At 33.2% G+C, this 12,794-nt stretch overlaps 2 protein-coding genes across 5 annotated transcripts in view; one reads left to right on the plus strand and one right to left on the minus strand.

Moving 5' to 3' along the window:
* Nucleotides 1-12,794, plus strand: part of ACSS3 (acyl-CoA synthetase short chain family member 3) — a 249,175-nt gene that overhangs the window by 195,172 nt on the left and 41,209 nt on the right. For 2 of the 4 annotated variants that reach the window (XR_014083314.1, XR_014083315.1), the window contains one exon: nt 10,650-10,744. The exons of the other annotated variants lie outside the window; for them this stretch is intronic. The gene's annotated coding sequence lies outside the window, so the exon portion shown is untranslated. Of the gene's footprint in view, nt 1-10,649; nt 10,745-12,794 lie in introns of those variants that run through there. 4 annotated transcript variants of the gene reach the window in all.
* PPFIA2 (PPFI scaffold protein A2) overlaps nt 1-12,794 on the minus strand; it is a 509,952-nt gene that overhangs the window by 17,028 nt on the left and 480,130 nt on the right. Inside the window, exons 26-28 of the mRNA XM_081594854.1 lie at nt 4,728-4,790; nt 3,463-3,492; nt 1,319-1,494 (exon numbers count right to left, since the gene is read on the minus strand). Of these exons, the coding sequence (XP_081450980.1) occupies nt 1,319-1,494; nt 3,463-3,492; nt 4,728-4,790 (269 nt within the window). The remainder of the gene's footprint in view (nt 1-1,318; nt 1,495-3,462; nt 3,493-4,727; nt 4,791-12,794) is intronic.

The following is a 12,794-nucleotide window of genomic DNA, read 5'->3' on the forward strand; positions in this document are numbered from 1 at the left end:
GAGCAATAGTGATACAGAGTTTTTTTCTATTGGACATAAATCACTCACTCTATAATCTACACCTATTTGAAATAGGAAAGTGTACGTTCAAGACAGCAAATATTATTCTTCTATCACATACATTGAAACATAAGTAAATTTATCTGAATTCTTCCCTATCCAAGCTAAATTTAATTCCTTCCTTTCCCCTAGACTTCTACCACTCTATCACAGTTTAATATCCATAAATGAATACAGTTTCTTATTGTCATCTCACCACGTAGTAGAACTTTTACTGTGCCTGCCAATAAACACAGTACAGATATGCCCTGTCAAGCCATTAACCAGAACTGAGACTTTTGTGTCAACTATAAATAACAGATCTTCTTCACTTGAACTGCTTTTAAATAATGAATTCCCAATCTAGCATTTAATGGTTTTTAAAAATGGTATTATCTTTATCTCTTCTAAATTTAATCTAGCAGTCAACAACTGTTAAAATTCAAAAGATTTTGATAAATTTGAAGAATCTCAATTATTATCTCTTTGTCCTAACTTTATGTCATTGACATATATGATTTTTATACCATTTTATTTTAGTCATTAATTAAATGTTGGACAGGATGTGAGCAAATCGTTTGCCAAATTGCCTAGATTTATATTTATTAATTTACTATAATTAACTATATATAAAATGATCATAGTATAACTGACAGTTTTGCAGATGACTTACTAAGAGATCAGGCTATAATATAACATTTATGACATGGTATTATAAGAAGTATTTTTTTACCCCTTGGATAATAAGCAACTTGAAAAAAGACTTTTTTTTCATATTTTTAATCACAGCAATTTAATTATCTGTGTTCTTACCACTGTCTCATCTCCTATTCAGCAAAAGCACTAAAAGATTTATATAAAAACAAAAATATTTTTCAGAGGAGTATTCCTTCTCAAAATTTTTTCTAGCATATCCCTAAGTTATTTAATTTATAACTACGTATATCTATAGTTGAAACTGATGAATTTATTCTTAATAAATATTTTTCTACAATGAACACATAGATTCAAATTGCAAACATGAAATTTCCTAAAGATACGGGGGGGAGAAAAGATCCATACTGTATGAGAATTTTGTACTGTCTAATTCTGTAAACTTTGGGTATGTAATATGCACCCAGCTCTACATTAGACAGTCCCTGCCATTTATTGCGTGAAGATATTTTTGTCAGATGTTTCAAAGAGCACATACTCTATATTTCTTAAATATCTCTTTATGTTCCAGTAATATATACACTAATTACTTTTTCACTTAAATTATTTCAGAAAAAAAACCTACCGATGGAAGCTATCCACCATTTTTAAATGGACGCGGAGATCTTTTTTTGTTAGGTGATCTAGCATTCTTGCATCTACCAAGCATTCCATAAAATAACTTCTGTATTGAGGTAACCCCAGGCTGGGAAGCCATTCGTTTCCAATCCACTCATGGTTCATATCTCCATATGCCAGAGTCTGTAGAAAAACCGGACACTAGAATTGTTTTATAGCAGTCAAGTTTCTTAACCAATAAAATGAGATGGTAATTGGAGGATATGGGCTATCATTTTAATTGATATTTAATTCTTTTATATGTTGAAATGAAGCAGAAATAATATTTAGCCTCTAAATTTGATGTCTTTTGTACAAAGTGGAAGTCTGGGTCCTTGCCTACAGAGTCCTTGCCTACAGCGAATGATTATGCTCACTTTGTTTTCTCAAAAGAATTATATTTTATACAAAATACATTTTAAATTCAAAAGTTAAAATGAATGATATAAACAAATGCTGAGCTGAAAGATTCTTACTTTGTATAGATAGATTTATTTAATTCACTTATTTTATCTTTATCTGTCAGCCAGTATGCCACCATTTCCTTCTCTTCAATGCTCCTATTATATTGCTGTGGTGTAATGGCAAATCTTGATGTGAAAACAGAAACCTCAGTAAATGAAGAGAGACAGGAGCCACAAGGCTAGAGGGCAGAATGCTGAGGCTTTATGTGGCCTCTGTTGTTACCTAGTGAAGCATGCAACCAGTACTCTATAAAAATTGATGCAATCTTTTATAGATATCAGCCAATATAGACTTTGTATTTAAAAGTAAAATATAATCTAATTCTTTAATATAACAATATAAACTGATCTTACCAAACACTTCATAAAAGTCAAAAGTAAAACCAAAATCAACCATCGCCACTAAAGCAATTTTTAAAAAGAATTATTACTCTCTATTAATTTGACAATATTTTCCATTCAGATCCTTATCAAAGTCACAATTAGAACATGTATTTCTAATTAAAATTGAGATGTTCCTCTTATTTTGTGTGTTCTTAGAAAATGAAATGCTTACCAAAATAAAAACCTAATGCAACCCTAATTTACTAAATGTAGGTCCTGGTAGTATCTGGGCTCCCCTGGTGGCTCAGTGTTAAAGAATGAGCTTGCAATGCAAGAGACACAGGAGATGTGGGTTCAATTCCTGGGTCAGGCAGATGCCTGGAGAAGGAAATGGCAACCCGTTCCAATAGTCTTGCCTGGGAAATCCCATGGACAGAGGAGCCTGGCCAGCTACAGTCCATGAGGGTACAAAAAGTTGGACATGACTGAGCGACTAAACAGCAACAGCAGCAAGATCCTAGTAATAACTACCGAAATTTTTCATACAAAGTTTGAATCACATTACCTATAACACATTAATTCTTTTAGTTTAGTAGTATAATGTGGAAATGTTGAAAAAGGAACAGCTTCCCTACAAACATATATGTATGTTCAAATTACAGATGTTTGGCTCACAACGCCATTTCAATAAATGGGAGTGACTTCTGATGTGCAGTTGCAAAGCTAACCCATGTCCCTCCAACTCCATTTCTCACACACTTTCCATTATACTATAAAGCTTGTGTGTGCTCAGTCATTCAGTCGTGTCCTACTGTGTGTGACCCCATGGACCATAGCCTTCCAGGCTCCTCTTCCATGGGGTTTCTCAAGAATATTGGGGTGGGTTACCATTTCCTCCTCCAAGGGATCTTCCTAACCCAGGGATTGAACCCATGTCTCTTGCATCTCCTGCATTGGCAGGTGGATTCTTTACTACTAGTGCCACCTAAAGAATAGGTGATTCCAAACAAATTTTTTGAAATCTCTCCTCTTCCCCTTACATCCAACATAAATGATTCCTGATTAAATATATTTAGAGGGCGATTTCCAAGAAGTTTAAGTTGTAGTTCTTTTGGGCCAGGTGTAAAATGACAATCATCTTCCTAATTGCAAAATATGGTGATTTAAAAAGACCTATATAGTATTAAACATAATAAAGTTGAATACACGATTAAGCTAATCTTAAGCTAAGTGAAGATTTATAATATTATGACATACAGTTTTCTTACTTTATATATTCATAGCCTACTAAATTATACTGTTTTAAAGCATATGAATTTCCTACCTGGGCCCAGCTTCCTTCCTCAGATTCTTTCTGTGTTAGCAGCAGGAAATGATTAATAAAGCAGATAAATAGAAATTAATCTCAAATTAATACAGTAAATTTTTTTCTAGTAGAAGCAAAATTGTTTTGCTATTACAATGTTAACTAGGACACAGGCAAATAAATACACAGATCCTTATTCAGATCCACAGTAATCAACTGAGGAGTTCAAGGGTGACTACAAGGACACCTATGTAATTTCTAATTTAGGCTGATTAAATACACACATGTGACATATGAAATTTTCAAGATACATTTGATCTGGTCATTCCAAACCTTTTTAATTCTTAAAACTGTGGGATTTTTCATAATAAGTTATAATAAAAAAATTTTTATTATATATATATATATATATATACAATGCACAAATGTTTATACATACATATGGATGGAGAAATCCTGTACAAAGTAAATTAATGGAGTGGACAAAGGAACTGCATCCTTCCAACTAAGCTTTGTGGTAATGAAATGGGTCTCAACAACAAGCAGCAACAAACAAAACTCAATAAGAAAAGACCAAGTACAACAAACTAAAGTAAAAATGTAATTAGTAAACAACATTGGCATTTTTATTCATCATAAGCTAAGTAATCAATTTCAAACATGAATAAAATGAAAAGGACATTAAATTAAAAATAAGTTGCTCATAATAAAATGCATGGCATGCCCAACTTTGCTACTTTAAATGAGAAATGACTATACATAATATTGTATTTTTAAAAGCTGACAATTATGAGTCACTATGAATTTCTTTAAGCATGTATTTTTAATACTAAATCAACACTTTTCATGGGGGTGATAAGGAGGAAGCTCTGTATCTGAGATGGGAAAGTACAAGAAGCTAAATGATTGCATTTAAAAAGGATATTCAATCTATACACTCTATTACAAATTTAATTGAGTTTGGTAACATGCATTACCTGGCAATATGCTGAGTTTTAAGTGATATTTGCTATCAAACATTTCCAATGTTGCAAAATAGATAAATATTATTAAATTCTTGATTACTTGTTTGCATGTTACAAACTCTTATATTAACCACATTATGACAATCTAGTATGGCTTTATTTAAAAATGTCTAAGTGCAGTGAAATTAGACCATAATCATTGCATATTACTGTGTCAACATACCCATTACTCTGATCTACAGTAAACAAAGTAGCTTTTCCATCCAAATAGCAGCAAAATGATGTTTTTGCCTGTTCAACAAAGCTGTAAAGACTAACCGTTTTTGCTGGAGCTGCAAGATTTTCCATTTCTTCATGGGTCACCCAAACGTTGCCTGAAGGCTGGTGAGGAGGCCCAGAGGGAAGCAGTGGGGTCCATGGGAGGAAGCAGTGGTAAAGAAGAAAGGCAGCACCACTGTAAGTTAACGGTACCACAGTAACAGCACCGTGCCCTTGCTCCTACAGCATGTGCAAGGGACAGCATTGCTGGCTTCTCACAGCTCCCTTTTGCTTCTACTTCAAAAGATTAAATAGAAAGAGGCATGCTGTGAAGCTCACATGGGATAGATTTAAAATGATACTTCTGTAATTATTAATCAGGAAAAAGGTTTAATCAAAATTTGCATTTCAAAGGTATGTGGCTATTGGATCCTTCTTTTGGTAATCATGGAGAACTGAATAAATTTGATCTGTAGAAGAATATTTTTTCTTCAGTAAACAAAGACACATGTGTTTTGTCATGTTATTACCAATATTTCCTTCACAAAGTTTTGATTCTTCAATGTCCTTGGAAAGAGAAAATTGATTGTCAATACAAAGCTGAAATTACTATTATAACCTGTCTGGGAATCAATATCAGTTTTTCCCAAATGACCTCTTCCTTTTACAGTTCAGTAAATATGTTGTTTTCCTATATTCTTATAGAGCAAAAAAGAAAGGAAATGCTATTTTCGATGTAACGAAAGTTTTTTTTTTCAGTAAATATTGTCAGAAGTCATAAAACTTGGGTTACCTGATTTTTCAGCAGTATCCTACACCATTATAGAGAAGAATATGTTGTAAAAGGGAATTTTCCCTCTAGCAGGCAGTATTCTATTATGAAGTCTCACTTTCCTTTTAATAAAACAACGGATGATATTTCTTTTATACACTGACTTACATACAATTTCTAAACCAAAGTCCATTTAGTAACATACAGATCACTGGGAACCACTTCCCATCAAATTCCACCATGTCACTGGGATATCTTTATAAACATTTCAACATTGTCCAAGTACATCAATTCCATAGTTACAGTGAAATTTATATCCTATATATTACTTGTTACTTATTTTGGAAGGGGTCTCGTTTTAAAGAATTGGAAGTAGCAAAATTGATACCCCAATATAAGTCATTACCATAATTTTCTCTGGCCTTTTCTACCAACACAGTACCATGTTAACTTAGCTTCTATTATAAATAATGCAATTTAATATAATTTTTAAAATAACTGCATATAAACTAAATTGATGAGTTTAATTTAACATATGGTAAATCTCATGTATAAGAGAATGACTCATGGTTGAGAAATGAAACACAGTAAATATTCATTATTATAAGCAAATTATAAAGCATAAAGATCTCAAAGGATAAGTATCACTTATACATAGAGAATTCTCATTTTCCTACCATTTTAGAATTTTGAGTATAAATGAATTTTTTCTTAAAAGATAAAACTGCACAACTGTAAAATATACTTAGAATAATTGAGCCATCCATGTCATTAAAAGCCCCTCCTTCTATCCCCAGCTTCTAAAAATGGTGCTCATTATAAACAGAAAGTTGCATATGAATATATGATTATTAAATCACTTGGCAGAAATTGCTTTCATTGACTTTGTGAGGAGTGTACTATGCTAAAAAGAGTTTTTACACTCATCTGTCACATTCCGTTTATATTCAGTGATGACACTGCTTTGGCTGAATGGCTGTACTGTCTCTTCATCACGAGCTTCAGTGATGGTTACTTGAGAGGAAATTCATTTAAGCCAGATTGTTTTACAATGATGTCTATCGATTCCACCTTGTTTGTGAATCTAAGAAATGAAGATCTCCCTTCTTCTGTAAGAAACTTGACCGGTATTATTTCTTACTGAAATGCATACATGTACAATCTCTTTCTTTGTGGTTAAACTTGTCAAGAATCTGCCTGCAATACGGGAGACCTGGGTTCGATCCCTGGGTTGGGAAGATCCCTGCTGGAGACAGGAACGGCTACCCACTCCAGATTCTGGCCTGGAGAATTCCATGGACTGTATAGTCCGTGGGGTCGCAGAGTTGGACATGACTGAGTGACTTTCACTTCACATAATCTCCTTCACAGGTTATTTAAAGTCTATATCTGCCAGTCTATCACTATATTCTGGAGTGAGTAGGATTCAAGGAGCTGTTACTTAATCTGTATCTTTGCATGCAAAATGAGTATATATCCAGGACAATTTTCTAAAGTATGGTTGGCAAACTTCCCAAAGTTGTAAGTTGTTTGTTCACTTGTGCTCTGCAGTTTTACTTGCGACGAGCACTGCCTGCTCTAGAGTCTTGAAAAGTAACCCATAAAATGATTCCTATACGACCCAACCACTTAGGCATTAGTTGAGGTTTTCAACAAGTTTATTTTATAAGCAAGCCCACAGGGAGTAAGTCAATTATTTAGATTTGTTTCTTTTTATCACCAGTATAAAGGATGGAACTTTTGTCTGGATAAGTCAAAAAAGGGTGCTTTAGAGCATGAGCGTTTCAGCAAAGAGCACATCTTAGAGAATAGCTAGAGTTTGGATGCTTCGAGCAAGCAAAGGACATAGGACACTGGTGCCTTGAGTCCAGGGATAAAGACTGCAAAAAGTGGCCTGGAAAAGCACAAAGGACAAGCATCATATCATTTGGCTGTGGCTTTCTGAGAGCCACTGAAAATCATTTACTCACTGCCGTTGGTAGTCCATGCTGCAACCCCCAATAAATGAGCTGGAGAATGCAAACCAGTAAATGATTTGTGTGTGTGTGTGTGTGTGTGTGTGTGTGTGTGTGTACGGCAAATACCATTTGAGTCTAGAAAATGATTTTGAAAATTTTAGTTATCTAGAAATTTACTAAATTATAATCAAGAGGTTTGAGTTCTAGCAGTGCCACTTCTCAGTAACTAGGACATTTCCTAAGCTGCTCTGGATTCCACATCTGTTAAGTAGGCTAAAACTACACACTCATACTATAAAAGACACTAATAATTTTAAATTATGCAATATATTCTGATACAGGGCTCAGACTAGGATGAGGTAGGTGAGGTGTCAAGGGGGCTCCGTTTAAGGAAGCACTCACTTTCAGGATCGTGCAAGTGCAAGGTCGCACTGGCAGTGAGACCTTCATTCAGTTTCGTTGGAGGTGTCTTGCTAGCCTTACCTTAGCCTAGATGCAGTAGAATATTCAGCTAGTATTATCAATTGAAATCTAGAAGGAAAATTCCTAAAGGAGGTTAAGAATTAAAGCACTTACCTAATTAAATCATTTAGGAGAGAGTTATGATATAAAAATAAATATTAAAATGAGTTTAAGGGATAACTTATGACAACAAATTGGAGGAAAATAATTCTCTTGCTGTCAGAAATACAAAATAAATAAAGCAGCCAGACCTCAGAACAATCCTGAACCTTATCTAGCTGTAACTTCTATAATGACTTACATCATTTTGAAGCATTTTTTTACTTTATAATTGAATTTCAAAGTAAATTAATTTGAAATTTACTCTCCACATTTAAAATGACCTATATCCACATTTCTCTGTAATCTGACTTGATGTTTCTCTACCATAAAAGGAAAAATATTTCTCATTATAATAAGACTAGTTTAACACAACTGTATTTCACCGTATTTACTTAAAGGTTGAGGCTTAGGAGGTTAATAATTATGTAAAGGGGAACCAAAGTTGAAAGAATGTTGTGAAAAAGAAGGAAAACTGGTAGAGTGCAGGAAGCAGGAAAGTACACTTGTTAGGAGCACAAACTATGGGGCAAAACCACCTAGGGTGCGACCTTAGGACAAGTCATTTAACCTCTCTGTTCATCAATTCCTCCCACTTGTAAAATAGGTATCATGAAAGTACCCATCTCAAAGCATTGTCCTCAGACTCAAATCAGTTACTGCATGTAGAACACTTAGACCAGGGCCTGACACTTAGTTCTCCACTGATGTTGGCTGTTACTACAATTTTACTAGAATTCTCATTAAACAATCTCTGCCCAGGTAAATCTTTAGTTTAATAATGCTCTTTATTTCCCCTGTACATTGTGTTGAAGCTTATGTTATGCCTTCCATGTCTGCTCAAAATTGCTAAATTATATGTTTACCAAAGATCATTTGTTTTTGTTCCCAAACATTTTTACTTTCACAGCACTTTAAAAAAAAAAAATTAGGCAATTTAAGTAAATATTATATAGAGCCAAAAATTAAATCAACTTGGCTCATGTCTGAACACTAAGCTGAATTATTTGGAAAGACTAGATAAGGGCAAATATTAAAACACATTATCAATGAGAAATACAACTTCAGCAAAGTCTAGGGAAGAATTTGTAGATTTCCAGGAGGATTCTACACTCATAGCTTTCCGAGTATCTTAGTTATCACTTTAAAAAGAAACTCAAGCTAAAAAAGTTGAAAATGTTTAAAGGATGAAGCTATCAAATAAACATAATATGAAACTCTAGGCACTGGAATTATACTAAAAGAAAAGCCCTAGGGTTTCATCTAAATTTGCAAGTGCCTGAATATTTACATATTTTTACTTAAGATGAAATATTTAAAGAAATTATTTATTCTTTATGATACATCTCTTAAGCCAAATATTTCAATTATCTGATATCTCCATCTCTATTCTATTATATAGGAGGCCTTCTACAGTAACTATAGCTTAGGAAAAAGAAACAGAAAGCTGGAAGATTAGGTTTGGCCCAGAGAAATAACAAATGTAGATATTAATAATGAATGAAAACATTAGATTTTTCTATTAGTCCATTTCATCTAAACAGAAAAGGAGGCAGAGTTCTGTTCAGTTTCTTTTTTTTTTTTTTTAATCTAAGTATCTTGTTTTTTTCTCTTAAGGACTTGAGTGAAGGAACAAGGTACATCTTTCTCAGGAACCCAAACCTAAACACACGGAATATCTTGTATGATCAGAACTGTTGGCAGTGTTCCAGAAGACATGATAACATTTCTTTAAAAAAAAAAAGCCAACTCCTTTTGAAATTTCAAAGAGTGAATCCTAGTATATAATTTAGGTGATGACTTTAAAATGTTTTCATCTTAAAATTAAATGGGGATTAATTACTAAAAATTCACATGAAATTTTTTTGCAAAGCAAATCATATTTGAAATATATTAAAAATAAGTAAATACTTTCATGTAGATAGAGTTAAAGAAATATTTATAAAAAGCACTCAGTAGATTATTTTTAAAGCAAATTTTAAAGCAAATTATTTTTAAAGCAACTTCTCTCTTGTGTAACTTGTATCAATATTTAGCTAAGGGCATATGTCTTCTGTGAATAAAGAGCTTTTACACATAAGCAAAAAAAAATGAATATTCCTATAATCTGATAGAAAAATGAAAAAAGCTATGAACAGGAAATTCATTTAAATGCTAAAATAAATAAGTATATGAAAACATTTTAACTTTACTAGTAACTTTAAAAATGTAAACTTAAGCAATGTAGTCATTAACATTGACAAAGCAAGAGAAAAGACTACACAAAACAATCTGGCAATTAAGGTTCAAAAGTAATAAAAATATAAATGCCTTATATACAAATATTGCTATCACAGTTAATGTAATATTTAACTACATTCATACTCATTATGGTATTGTAAATACAATGAAAATTGCTAAATAAGCAAAATGTCCAATATTAGGGGGTTGATTAAATAAATTAAAGGAGGTATGCAGCAATTAACAATGATACTACAATTACATATTTAATATTAATAAAATGGGGAAAATATTCATGTTATATTACTGAGTTTTAGAAGTACAAAATAATATGTGAAAATAATTTATTTTTATAAGTGAGAAAGAAAGTAGAATGAAAAGGTCTCTATCAAAAAGTTAATAGTGAAAATATTAATGATTTTAATAATTAACATATATTACCTGTCTTTCAAATGTTAATTTCTCTTTCAGCCTTAATCAGAAGTGATTTTTTTCCTCCTTGGAATGCCAGAGCACTCTGCTTCTATCTCACATTAAGGAATAAAACTATGTCATCTTCCACTAAACCTGCTGGTGAACATGTCTTCCTTTCTTAGCATGGTTGCCCTCTCTGTAATCAGGACATACATATTTCATGTCCTGTGTAGTGGTCGGTAGTATGACTTATAAAATCACCATTTTAAGACGCACATTTATTGACTATTTACAATTTGCCAGGCACTGAGTTAAGGCCTAGGGACTGGAAAACCTGATAATATACTTGCTTGGCCTAGTGTGGGATGAATCAAGGAGAGAAAGTTATGTAATAGTTTTTTATAAGCATACAGAGCAATAACTCGGGAAGAGAAGCAAACCCAGACTTTGGAGTTTGGTGAAAACTTTTTAGAGGAAGGACATTCAGGGATCATCAGAAGAAGGAAGAACTGGAGGACAGTGACCTTGGAGTGGAAAGAATATTCCAGGCAGAGAGAAGAACAACTGAAAAAGCTTATGATCATCCGAAATCATAAAAATTTAGGAAACTGAAAGTAGTTCTGTGTTCCTGGGATCCTGATCTGAGGAAATAAAGCCTTTGAGGTGAACTGAGAGTAGATGAAGAAGGGTCTCATAAGCTCTCTTCACATTTGACTGTTCTTTGAACAACTGAGTATGCTCTTACCTTTAAGAGCTTGTGATTTAAGTTCCTTGAGTTTTCTCAGACATTTTTAGAAAAATAATGCTTAATTATTCAATTTTCCTTTAAGAAATAGGATGCTAAATATAAATAAATTATATTCTATTTTTCATCTTTAAGTTGGGACTTCGGTTGCTTTTACTTTTGCAAGATTAGAAATTTTAAATATTTTTGTTCAAATTTGCTCTTGGGAGGACAATGTTAATATAAACCAGTCATGATACTTCTCTCTCAGTTGGAAGTTACTCAGGAAACTCATCATCAGATCTGAATTCTGTTTATAGTAACTATTTTAATGGCCTTCTCAGCTTTTATTTTAAATATATTCTGAAATACTTTTTTAGCTTCATTAATAATTCAGCTATAGTATATAACATTTATGTACATTTTAATATGCTATCAGTTCAGTTCTGTTGCTCAGTCGTGTCCGACTCTTTGAGACCCCATGGACTGCAGCGCACCAGGTCTCCCTGTCCATCACCAACTCCAGGAGTCTACTCAAACTCATGACCATTGAGTCGGTGATGCCATCCAACCATCTCATCCTCTGTCATCCCCTTCTCCTCCTGCCTTCAATCCTTTCCAGCATCACAGTCTTTGCAAATGAGTCAGTTCTTCGCATCAAATGGCCAAAGTATTGGTTTCAGCTTCAGCATCAGTCCTTCCAATGAATATTCAGGATTGATTTCCTTTAGGATAGACTGGTTGGATCTTGCAGTCCAAGGGACTCTCAAGAGTCTTCTCCAACACCACAATTCAAAAGCATCAATTCTTCAGCTCTCAGCTTTCTTTATAGTCCAACTCTCACATCCATACATGACCACTGGAGAAACCATAGCCTTGACTAGATGGACCTTTGTTGACAAAGTAACATCGCTGCTTTTTAATATGCTATCTAGGTTGGTCATAACTTTTCTTCCAAGGCACAAGCATCTTTTAATTTCATGGCTGCAGTCACCATCTGCAGTGATTTTGGAGCCCCCCAAAATAAAGTCAGCCACTGTTTCCACCATTTCTCCATCTATTTGCCATGAAGTGATGGGACCAGATACCATGATCTTAGTTTTCTGAATGTTGAGTTTTTAGTCAACTTTTTCAATTTCCTCTTTCACTTTCAACAAGTTATATATAAGAATTTGTTAAAGTATATATTTTCTCCTAAATATATCTTAGGAAAAAGTTACAATGGAATTATATAAGAAAGATAAACACTTAAAATTTGACTTTGTGTTTCTAGCACTGGAATCTAGTACACTGGGAAGGAATATAAGAATATATGTAATAAAATGAAGCAAATTCTCCAATTTATGGTGATGTTTAAGACCATATAAAAAAAAGTTATACTCAAGTGAGCTGTGTGCCTGAAAACTGAAATAATTTTGCTTTCTTATCTTTTGCCCACTATTTGAACTTACCTCATTTTTCCTTTTTTTTTGTATAAG

This window comes from Giraffa tippelskirchi, chromosome 4, assembly GCF_054371585.1.
Source record: "Giraffa tippelskirchi isolate mGirTip1 chromosome 4, T2T-mGirTip1v1.2.pri, whole genome shotgun sequence".
NCBI lineage: Eukaryota > Metazoa > Chordata > Mammalia > Artiodactyla > Giraffidae > Giraffa > Giraffa tippelskirchi.